General features: G+C 47.1%; 1 protein-coding gene across 1 annotated transcript in view; it reads right to left on the bottom strand.

Moving 5' to 3' along the window:
• ACOXL (acyl-CoA oxidase like) overlaps nt 1–21,624 on the bottom strand; it is a 315,044-nt gene that overhangs the window by 56,406 nt on the left and 237,014 nt on the right. Inside the window, exon 16 of the mRNA XM_012742778.3 lies at nt 8,658–8,745. Coding sequence (XP_012598232.2) covers nt 8,658–8,745 — 88 coding nt within the window. The remainder of the gene's footprint in view (nt 1–8,657; nt 8,746–21,624) is intronic.

Genomic DNA, 21,624 nt, shown 5'->3' on the forward strand with positions numbered 1-21,624 from the left:
CCGTGGTGCCCAGGACAACCCTGCTCTCATCACTCCTGGCTGTTGCTCCGCCCTTGCCCTTCACAGCCAGCCACCCCAGACGCCCTACAGACTCCTTCAGGTCCATACCTCCAGGGCCCAGCCCCCGCCCGGGCCTGCCGCCCTGGCTTCCCAGTTCACGTCCTCAGAGCACCCCCAATTTACCTGCACCCCACCGTGGGAGCAGCCTTCCCTAAGCCTTCCCCAGAGCCCCCGCTGTGGGTGGGAGGTGACAGTGAACGCCGCCGGCCTTGGCACACAGGCCCCTGGGACTCTGAAGCTCGCCCCCACGTTGGCCCTGCGCACTGGCCACCCCCAACCACAGCCCCTTCCCAAATTGTTCATGCGCATCATGCCTCCCTCCTGGCTCTTCCTTCTGTTTGGAATGCCCTCTCCACCTCCGTGACAGGTAAATTGTACTTGCCCTTCAAAGAGCAAGATCTCAGATGGTGCTTTGACTGGGACTTTGTGGGGAGCCACATGTACCCTGTACACCCTCCCCCTCCCCAGTCTGGCTGATGTCACTTCCATGTTCTCCCAGGGTACCTGGTCCATGGGAGCTCTTGGCCCAGTTCTCACGGGTGCTCCTTGGGAACAGAGGCCATTTCTTACTAGACCTTTTATTCCCAGAGCTTAACATGCTCCCTGGCACACGGTAGGCCTGCAGCGAATGCAGGATGAGAATGGGTGGATAAGGGAGTGAAGGAAGGGTGTTCCACACAGGGACTGTTTCCAGAGGACAACTGAGTTGTCCAGATTGTCCAACCGATCAGTTGTCCAACTGATACCAGATACAAGTGGGGCAGCTCCATAGTCTAAATGCTTCTTCTTCATGCAGCAATAGGAGTCTGAGAGACACAGCAAGTCTCAGTTTCCCCAGGACATCCTGCTGTTTCAGTCCCACAGTTTGAGGCAGTATCTCGATTCCATTCCTTGGGACCAACTCGTGCTTCTTGCAAGAGGAGAGAACAAAGCAGGCTGAGGTCAGCTGCTCACAGCTGCCGCTGGTCCTGTGCAGCTGGGACCCCAGGCACCTCTGGTGCTTAGGACAGAACCTAAAATAGCTTTTCCTAACAATTATCAGAAAAACTCAACTACATGCCCACGGCCAGCTGGAATAGGTTTGCATGAAATTTAATTTGTCTTAAATTACTCAGGACTGAAGAATGATAAAATATGCACAAGGCAAGGAACTCTAATATCCACTGCACCGAGGAACTGTTTTACATACTGGGAAACAGCTATTTTGAATATTTTTAAAAGCCATTTTTTTCCTGCCATGGTATTGACTAACTTAGTTGATTTGCACTTTAATAATCCAGTTTATAGTAAGAATTGGTCAGAAACCCTTTTGCTGCATTCTTGGGTTATCATTATAAACATCTATGAGAATTTCTTATTTTCCAGGCTGCCAATTAATGAGAATTTAATGAGTGATTTTCAGGGGCAAAAGAGAATCACAAAAATCTCTACTTTCACTAATTTAAATAAAATTTCCCCATTAAGTATTCAGTATCCACTTTGATACGCCAGATCAGGGGTTCTACATGTCAGCAGATGAGGGCGAACTACTGGTGAAAACCTCACTTCTGGTTATCTCATGATCTCTTTCCCCATATAACATTCTGTGCCACTTTAAACAGATATCAAAACTTATTAAGCAATTATAGCTCCAAGGATGAATGCTTCTTTTTTTTTTTTTTTCCCCTTTTCGGTTCTCACGTTTCTGAGTAAAAGCCATCATTTTCAAGTTAATAGAGCATTATGTTTTCTCTGCAAATAAAATCTCATAAGTCATAAGCAAAGAGAGAGGTAAATTCATAAAGAGGAGACACAGCACTGTTTTTCCTCCTGGCACTTGGGATCTAAGATAGGTTAAAAATGATGTTTTTATCTATGGTGATTTATCAAACTTGAGATTTCACAAAAGATAAACAGATGCACTGAAGACAGAATACATCATTTTAATGCTTCATTTTGACACTTTTGGTATCTAAAAAGCATGTATCTTAAAGATCTCGCCTCCAAAAACTCAATAATTTTCATGATTTACACATTTAATTCTTGTTTTTAAGACTCACTGAAATGAGAATATGCCAAAGAGGCACCTTTAAAGAAAATGGTCACATTTGAAACATACAGATTATTTATAGACAGAAAACTCAAAGAGCTGAAAGAAAATCTGGTTGTCAACAGACAGTTGCTTTTTCTATGTTTTTTTTTTCTTTCTGCAGTTCATTTTGGTTTTTGTGTGGGTGGCTCATGTGAACTCAAAGGTTATTTGCTAAATGTTTTGTGAGATTAGAACATGTTGTCCTTTAAAACCTAATTTTAAATTTATGTTTATTGCAAATAAGTTCAACTTTACAATATGTGGTATAGAGTAATATTTTTAATCTAAAATTGTACCTGGAATTACTATGATAAATCAAGAGTTCCTATGCTTCTATTTTTATTCATAGTTTAGAAAGTCTTAATCTTATTTCTGGTGGAAAACTCATAATATAGTATAAAGTTACTCAGTGCAAACTCTGTTTTTTTACTTTTTGTGTTACTTTTGTCCCCATTAATTTGAGTACTAATCTAACCTTATTTTGAAACTACTTAACTATTAGAAGATGTGAAGTCAGCATGACTGCAGACCAGATCTTTGCCGTATATCATACAAGATACAATTTTTCAATCACAGGACAGAGAACAAAGGAGCAAAGATACATTTAAAAAGTGGGGAGTGCTTATTTTATTTTATTTGACTTTTTAGCAATGCTGAGCTATCAGATTCAGGTCCAACAAGCACTGTGGGCCCTGCAACGTGGGCAGATAGTCACAGTCTGCTGGGATTTGAATCTTCCTTCTGCCCCTTCTAGCTGTGTGATCATGGGCAACTTCCTTAACCTCTCTGTGCCTCAGTTTCCTCAGATGGAAGTTGGGAAGACAGTGATTCTTTCCCCATTGCCTACTGGAAGATTAGAGTCACCCCATCCATAGCATTCTGCAGCAGAATCTGATACGCTGAGCCCTCCCTGAATGTCAGCTCCCCTTGCAATTATATGGCCTTTCCGCCCATGCTATTTTATTTAATCCTCACAGAAACCCTGTGAGATAGAAGAAAAAAAAAAAAAATAAGAAGCAGCATTACTCAGAGGCAAACCCAGTAAGAGCAGTGAGAAGCGGTACTTAAGAAGGAAAGCCCTTAGGGAATGCGGTGGATGGGGGGGGGGGCTCTGATGCCTGTCTGAGCAAAGCTTTAGGGTCAGCCAGTGCTGGGGCAAAGTCACAATGCCACAACTTATTTGTGTGTGTGACACCAGGCAACTGTCCACCCCTCTGAGCCTCAGCTTCTCAGCCCTCTAGCAAAGACAGCACGATAGCACTTCTTCAGAAAACAGCACTTGGGGTCCTAGGGCCCAGCCGACCCAGACCTCAAGTTCACCTACATGGCCATGGGAGGGTGGCAAGGCTTCGGGGAGGAGCCTCAGCATCCACGGATGGGCACAACCTGCAGGACGTCAGAGAAGAGTTCTTCCCAGACATCCTCTCTTCTCACTCATGTTCCCAGTGGAAGAGCATCCTGGAACGCGGTAGGACGTTGGGCAGTCTATGTCCTTAAACCTTCTCTTTTCCTGTGTCCCCTTGCTGATGAGGCACAAAATTAAAATCCAACTGGCTAAGTTGCATGCTCTGCCAAATGTTTACGACTGCAATGCTTCAGGTTCAGTCAATTTTTTTCCTCATCTTTTTTTTTTGTAAGAGCCATGCTTGGTGTTAGCATGAAATGCCCCCACATTTCTGCTTCCAGCAGTCTCTGTTTCACTAGGGGCCTTTTTCACACTTCCTTGTGACTGCCACCTTCCTCGCTCTAGCCTGAGGCAGTATTGTGCGGGTGTAGTCAGAAGGCAAGTTCTCACTTCTGTTTCCCCTCATAATCTTACCAGCTTCTAGGTTTCCAGACTTCCGGCATCAGAGACCAGGGGTCCCTGGACCCCCTTGACTCTGGCAGAACATGCAAGCTTCCTTCCCACTGCTCCTAGCCACGGTGCACTCTGTGAAAGGTGACCCTCAACTCCCACGTGCACCTGTTGCTCACAGGCACTGCTCAGAGATCTAGGATTCAGCCGTGTGACTAGGATGGAAAAACCAAAGCCAAGGACATTCCTACTCTTCCCCAGTGTTGGGGCCTGCTGCATCTGCCGGTTCTCTGCTCACTAGACCTAGACGGCCTTGCTGGCTTCCACCACCCACACACTTGATGGGTGTGAGACAAAGGGAGTGCCTGGGGCTCCCTCCCTCCCTCAGGCCACCTGCATGGGGCCACACTGAGACTCATCCCTCCAGCAGATGGGTGCCAGTGGGAGAGGAGGAACACAGGTGTCACTATTGACATGGCACCTCTGCTCCTCCCCCTCATGGCCACGTCCCCAGGCCTCCACCTCCAGTAGTATCAGCAAAACATTGCAGAAGCCCATCAGTCAAAGAAGAAGCAGCCCTGACTTGCAACTTCTGGCTCCACCCCAGGTCAGGTCTGCCCTTCTGCTGAGAGGACTCAGGGTTTTAGTTGAGTGTAAGGGGACAAGTATTCAGATTTGCACAGGAACCCTGGTTGATGCTATGGCATTTTCCTTTTCTGAGCTTGCAGAATGTAATGCACATTCAAGGAGGTGGCAAGTATATTCCCATAATTTCCTAGAAGATGAATGCCAAAGTTAAAACTAAATCAAGGTGAATGTCATTTGTATAAAGAATAGCCCCATTAAGAATTGGGAGGAAAATGCTGATCCCTTGAAGAATACTGGAACAAGTGCTAATGGATAAGATACAGAAATAATGCTTTAATAATGCATGTGATCATGTTTTTATTAACAAAGAAAGTCTTGTTCTGAAACAAATACATCCTTGAGAGGAGTCTGAAATTAATCCTCGATAGGCAGAAATCCACACTATTATATATTCTAATTATAATTACAACCTGCTCTTAATGTGAACATTCTAAATTATTAGTCACTTTATTAAGAACCAGAAAAGGGACTTCCTGCTGCATAATGAGAACGACTCACAGGCTTTGAGAATGAGAAAAGAGACAGTTCTGCACAGAGCTGGAAAATGGTGGATGCAATTTATTTAATAAAAGTGCTTAGTTTCTCCCTTTTTGTTTAGGAATTGGGACACCCTTAGGGGTTCAGACAGCACCAAGCTTCAGAACTGCTATTTCTAGGGCAAGATAAAAATGTGTATCACAGAAAAATAACGATTTATCATTGTAATGGTTACATCCCACTACAGAAACCACTAGAGACTACTTAACATTTTTATTTCAAACATGGTTTTCCCTAGTCTTCAGGTGACAAACGAATACAGATGCCAGAAGACTTTTTTTCCATTTGTTCCTAATAAAAATGGCTAGATTCTGAGTTCATTTTCATCTGGGGTGACATTAAGGTCTGTATTTTAACAGACTGATCCTTCTCTTCCTTCCTAGGTGATCTTCCTTTGAAAGTCTCTGAAGGCAACATCTGGGCCCAGTCACCGAAGACAGATGGGCTCCTTCTGCCTCTTCTCCCATCCCCTGGAGACCCCTGCCAGAGGGGTACATGCTATTTGAATGTAATGACACATTGACGAAATTCTTCCTGGCTAGTGTGTGCTCAGTACTTTCTTATCTCAGGGCCCGTCCTGCGTCTGTACAGACCCCCTCGTCATATATGGATTTCTCTATTTCTAAATTCTGTCATTGAACTAATTCTTATTATTTTTTCCTCTGTTACTTTATAAGTCCAAATCCTCTTTACCTGGCATTGAACCTGAAGCCAATTTCCTGAACACAATCACTTTTGCTACTGTGGATATAAACCCATAAAAATGTTCGGAATCAATCTGGACTCCTTTTGTGCTGTGGCAACATTAAATCTTTGATGTTTCCTCCTGGTGTTAAGACCTCCTACATTCAGACTTAACCTGTTTCATCTTCCTCTATTTTTTTCCTTTCAAGGAACAAGGCTCAAAACACTCTACTTTGGCTTTGGGAACTAAGGTTTTCATTGAGTGGTGATTAATTAACAGTAATAATTTTGTTGTTGTTGTTGTTGAATGCTAACAATGAGTCAGATGCTAAAGTAAGAGCTTTGGAGCATTCTCTCATTTAATCCTTCCAATAGCCCCATGAAATAAATAGCATAATATCTACATTTTATAAATGAGGGAGAAACTGAAACTCAGAGAGGTTGAGTAACTCACTCACCGTCACACAGCCGGTAGAGGTAAAGTCAGGATCTGAACCCAGATACCCTGACTCCAGAGCCCACATGTTCAATCCTCACACAAAGCTCCATTATGCTATAAATAAACAGGCTGAGTGGCTTGAGGCTGAACTTTAATGTTTCTTTGACTTCCCGCCCCCCTTCCAACTTAATCACATCTCGGAATGTTTAGAAGCTTTTTACCTGGAGTCCATATGGTTCAGTCTCATGTCCCAGGATGGGTGATATCTGAGGTCAGTACCCAGGGACCCAGAGGAAGGGACCCCAGCACCTGGGCCACGGCACCCCTGAGAGTGAAGCCAGCACAAGTCTACACACAGTGGACGGGAAGGCCTGAGACATGCTCGCCTTCAGAAAGGGTGTCTTGAGTGCTATTTCATGTCCCAGATAAGTTTCAGCGTGATCAAGAAATCCGAAAAAATAACTGACCAACAAAGAGGGCTGGTTCATATAAATTTCTTAAAGTGGTGAGGCTGGTGCTAAGTGCACCAAAATAGTCCAGGGAAGTAGAGGCCCTGTGGACTCCAGGATCTGGAGCAGGTCACAGTGGACACTCAGGTCTCCAGCCAGGCCTGAGGGCACGAGCCGTCCAGACGGTGCGACCTGCTGCAGCCTCCTAATTATAATTGGATTCTATATGGAGAGTTGCCCATAGAAGAGATAGGGCATGTCAGGATAATTCACCTGTTGGATTTTAATTTGTGATGAATAAACTGGCATTCAGATTTATATATTAGCCACTTTTGAGTTTGATTAAGATGAGTCAATTTCCCTGAGCCTGAGACACCGGGGGTGTGCAATAAATTAAAGTTTCTGGATCTGCCAATGAGGGAACCCAATCTTGTACCTAATGATCCCCAGGGGAGGGACCTTCCACTCTGTCACTGATGCTCCTCGTTCCTCTCCTGCATCCCAGAGAGCAGAGGGTGGAGCTCAATCAGAATCAGGAAGGCTGGCTAACGTGGCCACAGTAATTCCGGGGGTTCAGTACAAAGGCTGGTCTCTGGGGTGGTGTTCCTGTGGGGCTCCTGCTTCCTGTCCCCATGAGGAACCTGTGCTCTCAGCACATTCTCACTTACCCAGCCCTTACTCCTGAACCCTATGTTAGGATGCTCACCCAAGGGTGCAAGGTCCCAAGAGCTGGTCCTTAGACAGATGGAAGGGGCCAAGATCTGTCTGTGCTCAAACCACTCAACTCCAATCCAGCTCTCATCTGAGCTCTGGGGAGGGGCCCAGGCATTCCTGCAGCTTTTAATCATGTGGCACTTTGTTCTTTTGGAACTGCCTGGTTGGGGAGGGAGGGTGTGGCCAGGCTGGACAGCTGGGTCAGATGCAGGCATGCCTGGGTTCCTGGCCATAATATTAACATCTACCCTGACCCTTAACAGACCTTATCAAAGAGGCCGTATCCCCACCCCATGAGATGCTACTCAAAGATGCAAGCTGCAGTGGTCACCAAAGCTGGCCCTCTGGGGGTCAGCAGGGACCCTGTGTGATAGAAAACCCACACAGCAAACCAGCTCAGTAAGCACCTGGCCTCCTCTTTTAATACTTTTGCCTCACATAGTAAGGACATGATGATAAATAAAGCAATGATTAAATAACAATTTCAATGATAATCTGTCACGGATCTTACTTGGTTCTCAATGTTTCATTTTGTTGTTTTGGTCTATTGAGGCCAAAATGAATATTCGGGTTTGTCAATCTCAGCATTATTGACATTTTGGGCTGGGGAAGTCTGCCGTGGGGGACCGGCCCGCATACGCTACGGTACTCAGCAGCGTACTCGGCTTCTGCCCGCTACGCACCAGCAGCACGGCCCCTGCCAGCGCGACGACCAAAGATGTCTCCAGACATCGCCATATGTCCCCTGGAGGGCAAAATCGCCCCAGTTGAGGACCACTATTTTAAAAGGCTGACCCAGTTTCTTGCTAACTGGAGGGTTAGGTTTAAGTAGTTCTGGTACTTAAAATTCTTCAGGCTGTGGCCCTATTAAAACACGCCTACTCTATCTGTGTACGCACCTCCCATTTGCTTATTTAGGAATGACGGGCATTGTTGGGCAGAGACAGCCACTTCTGAGAGGCCGGGGTTTTGCCAACTGGCTCCCGTCTGGTGCCATTTGCGACTGTCGGGTTGTATTAAGTGAGCTGTTCCTGACGGGTTTAGCGCCGGGCTTGGCGGCGTCATTCGGTCAGTGTTCCTAGCTAGTTGAGAGTTGATTTGCCACAAGCTTTAAGTCTCTGTAAGTTATCGGGGGCCCTGAATTCAACATGAGGCCTCAGGCTGGTGTGGTGACTGTCCTTTCTCTGCAGAGTTGTGCTTCCCGATGCCCCGCAGGCCCCTGACTCGCTCAATCACAAACATTCAACAGGAGCCACTGACCTCGGTGAGTGTGCGCCAGAGACAGGGAAGCCACGTGGTGCAGGCACGAGTTCCAGGCACTGAAAAAGTCCTCCTTCTTGGTCATCACCTGTCAGATTGACGGAAGAAAAACACCGCTTGGTGATACTCTGAAAGAACTGACCTTAGCAGCAAGACAGATGGCAAATACCCAAGTGTTTAACACCACGTTAAGCACGGGCATGACGGCGCTGGCCTCTGAGAGCGGCAAAAGCAACTTGTTCCGTGAGTAAATGTCACGCACGTACCGCGAGTCCAGTTTCCAAGTTTACACTGATTCCTCACACATATCAAACGCGGGGCTGCCCGTTGCCAATTCCTGAGAGGCGGCAGACATGCGAGGAAACGACATGAAGGGGAAGGCACGAGAACAGAAAAGTGAGGCTGTTCTAACCGGGTCACTCACTGCCCGAAGGATGCAAAATCCCAGAACTAACTACGTGGATCTCACCCCCAACCAACCAGCCCTCCTCCCGTCCTTCCTCCGTTCCATTGTGGCCGTGCTTCCACTTGTTTTCACAGTGTTTCTGGGATGTCTGTTACCTCTCAAGAACTGGCACTGGGTGGTCGCCACGTGTGATTAACGTAGAAACAGAAGCCACAGTAAGGTGACATCATTTGTTCATCTAGCGAACAGCTTTTGTGGGTCTACTCTGTGTGAGATGGGGTCTTCCCATCGCTCTAACAAAGGGAGTCTTTTTTTGTTGTTGTTTTTGCTTTGTGTTTTCTAGTTGGAGGGAAATGAGGAAATAGAACTGGAGTGAAATAAGAATGAAGAGGATACACGGAGAAGAAAAAAGCTGCTGAATCACAAAATTAGTAGTTACAGTCGCTCGGGAGGCTCGAAAGGCAGATTCTTATCTGACCAGAGAAGACAGTTAAATTTGGCTCTTCTGATTTTTCTTTGTTCCTTCTTGCCTTTCTTTGTTTCGAAAACCTAATGGTTTGATATTTAAACGTTTAGTAATTTTTGTGTGTGCTCAAGGAAATAACACTCAAATAGAAAGTTACACTCGATGTCTCTGCTTCCCATTTGTTTTAAACTCACACCCTGGTGAGCCCTCTCAGCTGGAAAGTAACCTGTTTCCCCGTAGCTCTGCAGTTTCTGCAGGGCCTGGAGGACCCGCTGTGTCAAATCCCTCCTGTAACAGAGCGCTTTGTGCTCCAGTGGAAAACAAGCGCTGCAGAAAGCCTCTACCCATGTATAATTCAGGACGATCACCTGGGGCAGCGGGCACGGTTTGGAGGACAATGTCATATGTGCCTTGGGTTCCGCACCTAACCAGGGCATCTCTCGACAGTCGAGAAAGAGGATAATGTCTGCCTCAGTCCCTGCATCCATCTCTCTCTGCATCGGTGCCACAATTACAGCCGAAAAGGTGTAGCAAAGGCATGCGACTCTCAGAGAACAGCCTGTGGAACATCCTTGGCAGGGGGAGGACAGGAGCTGGCCAAACGCTCCTGGAAATTCTGGAAAGATGTGCCAAAACTCTATCTATCACACTGTACAGGATAATGTCAGGAAACCCTGGTGGGCAGGTTCTCCTAATCACACACTGACTGCTCCCCAGCATTGCATGGGAAGCAGAGAAGAATAAAACGCTGTGCAGATGTGGGCAAATAGAATTTAGGGTACTTTTCAATTTTTTTAAAAAAATTCAGTGTGTAGAGTAAATTTTTCACTGGTCTGCTCAGGAGAAAACCAGGGACAGACAACCAGCTGGACAATGCAGAACCTGGCTGAGAAAAGGACTTCATGTGGGAAAACCTTGCAGACAGCCCTTTGCAGAGCGGGCTGTGACTGCACCCCTCAGAAAGTAGGAGGGAAAAAGAAAAAACAAGTTCAAGTGAAGGGGAAAGGCCCCTTGAAGGCCTGCCAGCAGCTCCTAAGTGCTTTTCCTTATATGTCAACATCATGGTGTTGCTGTAGGCTCAGCAACGTCATCCCTGCTGGCAGCAGCCCCCACCCCAGTTCCAGACCCACCCAGACAGGAAGGAGTGCACCCAGGCCTCAGAGCATGTTGATGGAAAGGCAGCTTTCCTGCAACAGATGCCCAGGAAAGCAACTGACTGAGAAGCCTCTGTCCCCTTGAATTAGGATTCAATGGCAGGAAATAATAGGCTGAAGCCACCTGGGGGCTTCACAGGGGTCCATACGCCCACTTAGGCTGACCCAGGAGCAGAGCTGGGGCCACAGTTCATCCCACTGTCAAGTGATCAAAACGAGTACATCAGAAGGTCAAACTCCAGATCGGCCTCCAAGTGTAGAGACAGGGTTAGACTCCACGAGGGTCACTGCCCACAATCATAACCCTATAATTGCCCATGCAATGCACAAGATTTTAAAATTCACTTACTGCACAAACAATATTGTAAAACAGCAGAAATCAACCCTCCCATCTTAAGAAAAACACACACACACACCTTAATATGAGGTTTCAGACCAGAAGATTTTAAAAATGATATGGTTGTGCTTTACTTTGGGCAATAAACCTGCTACTAAGAATCAGTGTGTAAATATAGCCTTATGCAAACTGAGTCCTTCTTAAAATGCACCAGGCAGCAGGCACTGTTTTAAGCACTTAATTCCATTTGCTCATTTAGTCTTCAGAAGCCCCAGAGGTAGGTTTTATTGCTATCTTCATTTTGCAAGTGGGGAACTGTGACGCAGAAAGGTTCAGTAACTTGCCTAAGGTTGCAGAGCTGGGTTCAGACCAGGCGCCCAGGCTCCTAAGCCCACACTCCTAACCACGGGCTACACTGCCTCCCAATGGACTGAGGGTGAGTTAGTTCCCTGGCAAAACCTGCCCCTCCCAAACATACTATTTATAAAGATGTATGATCACACATGGTCACATGTAATGTAAACGACAACCCACACCGAAAGCCTCTACTGAAAAGATATCTCTGTTTCCTAGTAAATCATCACACAGCTAAGAGCTGAACACATGAGGAAACACCTTTCCCATAGTGGATGCCTATATCCACTCCCCCTTCTTTTCTAGAAAAACCTCAAATAGATGTGGGCAGCAATATACCAAGTTAAAAATATTTATTCTCTACATGGGATCTATGAAATACCTCCGCTAACATCATACTCAAAGGCTGAGTGTTTTCCCTAAGTACAAGAAGAAGATAAGGATGTCCATTGTCACCACTTGCTTCAACCTTGAACTGGTTCTAGCCAGGGCAATAAGGCAAGAAAGGGAAATTAAAGCCATAGAGATTAGAACAGAATAAGTAAAACTGATTTCATTCAAAAAGACATGATTGTCTATGTAGAAAAATCCTAAGAAATATATAGTAAAGCTACTAGAACTAATAAGTAAATTAAACAAAAGTCACAAGGTATAAGACTGATATACAAAAATCAGTATTTCTATATACTGATACATAATACAAAAACCTGTACTAATACAGAAGTACAAAAACCTGTATTTCTATATTCTAGCAATGAACTGGAACTCAAAATAAAAATGCCATTTACAATAGCATCAAAAATATGAAATACTTATACATTTTATAAATACATGCAAGAACTATACACGAAAACTAAAAATACATTGCAGAGGGAAATTGAAAGGACCACCCAAACAAAGGGAGAGATATGCTGTGTTCTTAGGTCAGAAAACTCGATATTGCTAAGATGTCACTTTTCCGCACATTGATCCACAGATTTAGCACAATGCCAATCAAAACGAAAGCCAGCAAACTTTCTTTTTGTGTGTGTGTGTGTGTGTGGTAGAAATTTACAAGCTGATTGTAAAATTCGTACGGAAATACGGAGAACCTAGAGTAGTCAGAAGAATTCTGAGAAAAAAAAATTTGGAGGATTCACACTACCCAATTTTAGGACTTACCATACAGGTAAAGATAAAGCTCAGGGCTCCCGCTGATTCTGAATTATGGTGAATTGTATAATCATTTGATTATATATTAATATATATATTAATAATATATATGTGTAATAATAATAGAAATAATGAACAATAAATGTAATGCCCTTGAATCATCCTCAAACCACCTCCTTCAACCTGGTTCCATAGAAAATTGTCTTCCATGAAACCGGTCCCTGGTGCCAAAAAGGTTGGGGACCACTGTTAAATGACTTTTAAACAGAATTTTTTTATTTTTGAGACAGAATCTCACTCTGTTGCCCTGGCTAGAGTGCCGTGGCGTCAGCCTAGCTCACAGCAGCCTCAAACTCCTGGGCTCAAGCAATCCTACTGCCTCAGCCTCCCGAGTAGCTGGGACTACAGGCATGCACCACCATGCCTGGATAATTTTTTCCTATATATTTTTAGTTGTCCTGCTAATTTCTTTCTATTTTTAGCAAAGACGGAGTCTCACTCTTGGTCAGGCTTGTTTTGAACTCCTGACCTTGAGCCATTCTCCTGCTTCAGCTTCCCAGAGTGCTAGGATTACAGGTGTGAGCCACCACACTCAGCCTTTTAAACAGAATTTACAAAGACATCTTATAATTCAATAGTAGGAAAACAGAATCCAGTTTAATAAATGAGCAAAAAAATTGAATAGACACTTCACCAAAGAGGCTACCATGAATGGCAAATAAACACATGAAAAAGATTTGAGAAATGCAAATCAAGACCACACTGAGATACCACCACACACCCACTAGAATGGCTCAAATGAGTAAGACTGGCAAGACCAAGCATTGGGCAGCATGCGGAACAACCAGAAATCGCTACTGGTGGGAATGCAAAACATTACAACTACTCTGGAAACATTTTGGCAACTTCCTATAAAGTGAAATACATACCTACAGTGGAACTCAGCCACTGCACTCCTAGGTATTCACACAAGATAAATAAAAACACATGTCCATGTAAAGACTTGTACGCAAATGTTCACAAAAGCTTTACTCATAATAGCCAAAATGGAAATCAATCCATATATCCATCACCTGGTTAATGGGTAAACAAATCGCATACATCCTTACAAAGGAATACTACTTCACAGTAAAAAGAAACCAACTATTGATGCATACCACAACTTGGATGGATCTTAAAAGCATTTTGTTAAGTGACAGATGACAGATACAAAAGACTGTGTACTGTGTCATTCCATTTATATTAAATTGCAGAAAAGGCAAATCTATAGCAAAAGAAAGGGAAGTGTTTTTCAGGGGCTGGGGTTGGAGGAAGGTATTGACTACAAAGTTGTGTGAAGGAACTTTTTGGGGTGATGGAAATGTTCTATACTTAGACTGTGGTGATGGGTTATATGAGCATATGCATTTGTCAAAATTCATCGATTAACTTTTTGGTGTCATAGGCCCCTTTGTAGACCCGCCTCTCCCAATCACCCTTAATTATCTGCTAAAATGTTTCTTCTCCATAGTGTTTATCATCTGCTAACATATTAATACTATAGCATAGCTGACTTATTTCATGTCCTGCTGACTTTTTTCTCTCCTTCCCCAGCTTTATGGAGGTATACTTGACAAAAATTGCATATATTTAAGGTAAAAAAAAAAAAAGATCCACTGATTGTACACTTGAAATGAGTTAATTTTAATATATGTAAATTATATATATCATGCGTTGATATTATTTATTTATATATATAATCTATATATAATATGCACTAATTTTTTTTTTTTTTAAATGCTCACTTCCCCAGACTCCGCAGCTGTAACCTCCATGGCCCATGAGTGCAGGCAGCTGTCTGCTGGGCAGTGTTTCCATGAAAACTGCTGTTTTCCTGATAACAAGAGATGGCCTGAGCTGGCACGTGCCCTTTTCTCTTTGTCCTTTCCCCGTCTACCTGCCAGGAACTGTGACTGTGAGCCATGCTGTGACTGTGAGAACAGGTGAGAGCTGCACTCTGGGGGTGTGCTGGTTTCCTGGGGCTGCTGTAACAAGTTACCGCAATCCTGGTGGCTAAAAGCAACAGAAATTATTCTCCCACAGTTCTGGAGGCCAGAAGTCTGAAATCAAGGTGGCAGCAGGGCTGTGCTTTCTCCAAACGTTCTTACTGGCTCCTCCCAGCTTCTGATGGTTGCTGGCGACCCTGGGAGTTTTCCAGCTTGCAGCTGCATCACTCTAACTTCGGCTCCACTGCCACAAGGCCTTCCTCCCTGTGTCTCCTCTTTTCTCCTTGTAAGGACACCAGTCACACTGGATTAGAGCCCATCCTACTCCAAAATGACCTTGTCTTAAACTTGAGTTCATCTGCAAAGACCCTATTTCTAGATAACGTCACATTCACAGGTACTGGGGTTAGGACTTAAATATATACTTCTGGCGAACACAATCCAACCCACAATGTGGGGACAGAGGGAAGGGACAGCAAGAACCCTCTGTGGGGACAGAGGGAAGGGACAGCAAGAACCTGGGCCCTGCTTCAGTCACCTAGCCACAGCATGGGCCCTGCCCAGAATAGCAGCCCTTATTTTGTTAGACAACTGTCGTCAAGCACCTTATCTGATGCACTCTCCCTCCTCTAATGTTTAAGGGATATAACAGTCCCTTTTTGACCTATTCAGTGGAAAGACGGGGTGCCCAGCACTAGCATAATGCCAAGCCCCTGGTGGCAGTTGATTGATCATTGCTTGGATCAATGCTTGGATCATTCATGCAAAGTTCTCCCAGCCCAGCCATGTCCTTTTCCACCATCTCAACCCTGAGCTCCTCCTCAGTCTGCTAAGTCTTGTGGTGCCCCTAGGCTTCTCCCCAGCAAGGCATTTTAAGGACCCTGCGGTGAGTTCTCCAACTGCACAGCCTCAGTTTCCCAGTCTGGCCTGTGTCTTCCTCTAGCCCTGGGCTCCGTGCCTGCCATGTTTTCCAGCCACCCTGATGGGCTCAGTGTCCCTCTTGGCAATCACCCTCTGTCCTGCTCTCTACCCAGGCCCACCCGAGGCCTAGCACCATGCTCTTCATCCCACTGTTAATTCCCACAGAAGCCCCTCCTCCCACACGTCCTCATGCCCATCCAGACCCACGGGCATTTCCTGGCCCCTTCCTCATCCAGCCTGCTAGACCCACACCTCTTCCATGGGCTGCAGATGTCCACCTGGACGTGCAATTTTTTTGCTTCAAATAAGACAAGCAGAAACCCAAGCACAGGATCCTCTGTCAAAGGCATCAGGCCTTTTGCATGTCATCACTGCTGTGCTTCCCCCTTCTGAATCCTTCAGGCTCCTGTCTCTGCAGCATTTAAAAATTCCTCCCTGTGTACCCAGCCCCAGATCCATCTGTGTGTCCTTGTGAATTACTGTACTGTGCTTGTTCTGAGATCTGTCCCCTCCCTTTTAATCTCGCTGTGGAAACAGGATGCCACAGAAGGGAAGAAGAGCCCGATCCTGACCAGTAGTAGCACTCACACCTGGCAGAGAGAAGCCCTCACTGAGCTTGGATGTCAGCTTCTGTGACCCCTCAGGGGTCGCACATCTTAAATTACGCCCGTCACATACAGAAGATAGTGCCATATGCAGGTATTTTTAAACATTTTTAAAGATAAGTAAAAGTAGGTCAAACTATGATTTCTTCCCCACTTTTTGCGCTTTGCCCTCAGGAGAGCTTCTCAGGCTGTCTGCAGACTGGTCCAGGGACTGAGCCCTGCCCAGCGACAGCCACTTCGGAAAGTCATGGCAAATACTGCAAATCAAACCTTCCTGGGACACACAGTCCTTTCTCTTTCTCCTTCTCCTTCGCCTTCTTTCTCCTTTCTGTAGCAGCTGTCGCCTGCGGCCTGGGCTTCCAGCCTGGCCTCTCCGGCAGAGCACGAACCTGGCCTCACCTCCACTGCTGCAGACCCCGAGGGCCCTCTGCCTCCCGCTCAGCCCTGGCTGCCAGGCCGGGGCCCCACTGGGTCCTGCCCACATCTCTCTGCGACCACACTGGCCGATGTAGGCAGAACACAAGGCTGACGTCCCCCACAGTCCCCAGGAGTTTGCCTCGGGGGTATCAGATATAATGCCCACCTGCCCAGGCCAGGGCCAGGAAGGGACCCTTCCTCACCTGCTCAGCACCCATCACTGCCTTCCTGTCTCTCTTCCTGTTTGACTTTCCGTCTTTCGAGTGTGTGTGTGTGTGTGGTCTCTATATATTTGTCTGCCTTCCTGTATTTTTCTTTCTATGTCTATTTTTTTCTATTCTATATTTTTTCCTCTCTCTCTCTCTCTCTCTCTCTCTCTCTCTCTCTCTCTCTCTCTCTCGTTTAGATGAGTTCTTCTTTCTGTTTGTCTTTTATTTTTTTCCTGGGCTTACTTAATCCACTTGTTTTCTCTTCTGTATTTTTAATTTTCTGTATTTTCTGCCTTTCTGTATTTTTTTTTTCTGCCTTTTCAGGGTTGTTTTTTTCTCTCTTTATATTTTTATTTCTGTATTTCTATCTCTTTTTTCCTCGCATTGTTCTATCTATTTCCCTGGGTTAATTCAACTGCTTCCTCTTTCATTTCACTCTCATGTGTTTGTGTCCTAAATTATTTCTCCCTTTTCTCTCTAGATTTTTGTCCCCATTAAACTTGGTTTCCTCAGCATGGCTTTGGGAAGAGGGCCCTCCCCGCTCCACCAGTAGCCTCTCCTTCTGAACCCTGCCCTCCCCAAAAGCCTGCACGGAGGGCCAGGTGCTGGGCTGTCCTCAAGGAGAGTCTCCCAGACAGCAGGGGCGGCTGGGTCCAGCAGCTGGAGGCTCACTGGTGGCTTTCTGAACTGGGAATGTGGGATTCTTTGCACCTTTGCCCTAAGCTTTGAACATGAGCTACAATTCCAAGAGAGGGAGATAAACAAACCTCACTCAACATCCTGCTACATATGAAAAAAATATGGGAGAAAGGACACAGAGGGCATCCAATGTCTACAGTTCCAGCTCGTTTCCTATGAGAAGGAGAAGTCAATGTCCTCCCAATGCTCCAGACAGCACTGTGGCCTGCACGTGGGGGCCAGCTGCAGGGCCTTGTCTGGCCTCGGAGGCGCAGGGAGGTGCTTGGGCCCAGGGAGGCCCAGGGTGCTCTCCTCGGCTGCCTCACCTCCCGCCCCCTCTCAGACCCTTGCCTGCCCCCAGCTTTGTACCAGCCTTAACTGTGCCAGAATGTCCCCTCCTTTGGAAGGTGGCAGCTCTACAGAGCAGAGCAGGTGGAACAGCCCTTGTCTGGGGGGATGTGCCCCTGCGGTGCAAGGCTGGAGTTCACAACACATTTTCCTAGAAAAACACGATGCCAAAATTGTGGGTGACATGATAGTATGAAGGGATGCAACAACCAGGACATACTGAGCACGTTCCAAGTGCCAAGCTCCTGCACTGAAGTGCTTGCCCTGAATAAGGAAGAAATCCTGATTTTACAGAGGAGTCTCAGAAGAGTCCAGTAACTGTCCCTGGAACACAGACAGATCTAGCTCCGAAGAATATGATCTGTGGGGTGAACCCCTACTGGCCCTCCTCATTTCTGGGCCCCAGAAGAGCTGGCTCAGCACAGCTGTGTTAGCACACACGCCACTGTTCACACAGAGGTCTCCACTCCCTGACAGCCGGGTCCACAGCAGCAGAAATATGACCTTGCCCAGCGGTGCTTGGTGCAGGGTAGGTTCTCAACAAAAGTGCAATGACACATACGGCTTTTCTTTAACTGTGTCCTGTTCAAGAACACACAGCACCCTTTCTTGCTTTAGGTATTTGCATATGGAATTCTCTCCACCACAATGCCCTCCTCCTCCACCTGGCTCCCTCCTCCTGGTTTCAAGAATGTCACCTCTTCCAGGAAGTCTCCCACCATCTCCACCTCCCCCAGAGTGGTTCAGGTGCCCGCCTCTCGGGGCTCCCGCCAAGCTGGCACACCCACCGTGGAAGCCCTGGCCGTACTGCCAGGGGGGTACTGCTAGGACCAGAGCAGGACTGTGACCACCAGAGCACTCAGCACAGTACTGGGAACCTGCCAGGACCAACAACCACACGAAGGGATCCCCTTCTGCAGATGGGTGGTGGGAGTAGACGTGGATGCACCAGGTGGGAGTGGAAAAGAAACTGGATTCGGAGGGCAGAGAGATAGTGTAAATTCAGGAGAGAGGGTCAACCACTCGCTGCAAGGCAGTCATGGGGTCCACTAGGGCGTCTGCAGCCTCTTCTCTCACCAACACTGTCCTCCAAGGTCTGGTCTTGGGCTCGGCAATGTGAACACACCCCAACGACAGAGTTCATTGCTAGTGAAGACGCGACCATGTTTGTCACACACCGGAGTGCCAGCAGTGGGAATCTGCATGGGCTTGATCTGACCTGTTTCTGAAGCTTTTCCCTGTGGAGGCTTAACTGAAATTGTCAGAACATGAAATCAATAGGGTCTTGGCAAAGGGCTTCTATAATTGAATATATTACTTCCCAATTTCTCGTCCTTTTCCCCTTTCGTGTCAAATGAAGGGCCTGCTTTTCATTACTGAGCCTTTCAGAACAGAAAATGATTGTTGGATGATATATGCTCTTTGGTCATCTAGTGCACATTTGAACTCCATGCTCCTGAAATCGATCTCGATAATTTCCAATAACAATGTTTGATACCTTCTCCCTCTCTTAACAGCTTCCTCATTTTGAAAGTTCCTCCTTAACTGTTCTGGTGGATGGAGGAACAGAAGGGGGAAATCAGAAGGCCTTAAATAGATTTTACAGGCACCAAAGCATGCATTTGGAGTACCGTCAGCTAGAAAGATCTTGTTTCAATAATATGATCTTCGCGTTCAGCTGAAGACTGTGTTATGGAACCTGACTGCCCTTGGTGACTGCTTAAAGCTGACATAAGGCAGAAAAATGGACATTTAATATGGGAAAGAAATTAGTCCTCAAGATCTTTGTTTCCTGAATCTCTGCAGCAGCTCAGCTGGGGCTGGGCCCATGCAGCAGCTGCGGGAGCTTTCCTGGGAAAGGCGCTGGGTACGGCGTGCAGAAAGCCCACCCCACAGGGGACTTGGGGTGAATCAAGTGAAGGGGGCTGGCAAGGAAGACCCTAACACCCACTGCAATTTGGGGCTCCTGAGGGCTCTGAGTTTCCAGGTCCACTAATGGCACCCTGTGTTCCCAGCGTGGAGCCCTGGGTCCCCTTCTCCTCCCCATGGTTCCCCCTCTCAACTTGCCCCAAATCCCACTGACTGCCTCTCTGGCCTCTGCTGCCACCCCGGTTTGGGCTACAGCCTCCCTCTTCCAGCCTTAGTTACTGTGGCCTTCGAACGGGTCACCCCGTCAGCACCGACAGTGGAAAGACCTTCCTGTGACACCCCAGTGATGAGGCCACTGCCCCCTCAGGGAAGGTGGAAGGTCCACAGCCCACGCGGGAGCACAGACAGCCACCCGGGCTCACCAGCCTCTCCGGCGCATGCCAAGGGCTGCCGTCTGGCTTGATGCTCAGGTTGAAAGTGCCAGGCACTCGCTGACGTCCCCAGCCTTCCCTGGGAGGCCGGCCCCACTCCCCGCCTGGGGACGATGGGGCGTGGCTTGCTCTGCCATTTATAATTCAGACTCTCCAGGCTCCAGTCTCACAGCCGGGCCAGCCCCAACCCACAGAACAGGCAGCCAGGGCCCCACACCCTCTCCCTGCACTCCCCCTGCCCAGTGTTCCTGCCTCCCATCCCGCCCACGCCGAGAGCTCCTTGGGGACAGAGACTGTGTCTTCGCCACCCTCACGCCCAGAGCTCACACAGCAAGTCACTGCGGAGCTGCGTTTTTCAAACAAGGACCTAGTGAGTGGAAATAAAAACGTTTACAGGTCTCTTTTTCCTTAATAGTTCATTTAAATATATATATGAAGCTTCAGCTAAGCATTTTTGTTTATCTCACTGTCACTAAGGGGCTTATATTTTTGGCTAAGACTTTAGGAACTCTAAAACCTGCACACATTTCAGAACTTTGGGACAACTCATGAGCTTCTGTGCTCGTGGTAGGGAGGGGATTCGAGATACTTGGAGTGAAGCAATTACCAGGGATTAAGCAGCAACAACTGAACAAGGCTGTCTTAGCTGCCTGAGGTTCTGTCGAGCGCGGAGCAAGGACAGGAGTCTGAGCAGGTCACCCAGGACTGCCCTGTGGGATTCTGGGTCAGTGAGTGGCCCTGGGCCGTGGCCAAGCCACTAAGCTGGAAGGCTGGAGTCCGCAGTGCCCTCAGAGCGGAGCCCTCGACAGGGGCAGGTTTGACTTTCTTCTCTGCACTAATGCTGTGTCCCAAGGCCACATGTCACCCGTGTGCTTGGTCCTAACTGCCTTGTCCCAGATGGGGGCCACTGCCCCAGCTTAGCTTCTGGTTGCAAAAGTTTCCCCACCCTACCGCAGTGCTGGAGGCGGGAGGCTGGCCACCGTGAGCTTTCGCAGAACCAGCGAGGGCAGACGGTCTGACAGCTCTATCAGTTCCCTTTTCTTAGTCCTACAATCAGGTTGCCAGCTGCGCGGCAAGACGCGGTGCTCCGAGTAGCAACTCACCATGGCAGGACCTCAACAAATGCCTGTGATAAAGCTGACCGGGGGAGCCCGCCCACTGGCCTTGTGACAGACAGGATGAAATAGGATAATGGGATCCTTCCTGTGTACCCCAGTACTGCCATCTCTAGAAGTGCCTAGACCCCGGACTAGTCTACTCTCTGATCATGGGGAACTTCAAGAAACTAGCATAGTGTTCAGCCACTTACACTAAGTCAGAGTCACTAACAATCCGTTTACAGTAAGCTAGAAAAATGTCATTCCAACAATATGCTCTTCAATCACCATCCCAGTGTTTGGCGCACATCCCCATAGATTTGCCGTATCTGACACTGCACTCTGTCTTGTCCCCTTTTCCTGTCTGGCAGCTTGCCCACCTGTCCATGACCAGCCCTTCCTCATTGCCTTGCCAGGGCCCTGCTTCCTGGGGTCTGTCCTCCCCGATGAAGAGAGCACACAGACTCTCTAGGGTCTTCCGGGCCAGCCCCTCACAGCTCACCGCTGGCCAGACTTCTGTGACCCTGGCTGCTGGCTC

This window comes from Microcebus murinus, chromosome 3 (genome assembly GCF_040939455.1).
Source record: "Microcebus murinus isolate Inina chromosome 3, M.murinus_Inina_mat1.0, whole genome shotgun sequence".
NCBI classification, from domain to species: domain Eukaryota; kingdom Metazoa; phylum Chordata; class Mammalia; order Primates; family Cheirogaleidae; genus Microcebus; species Microcebus murinus.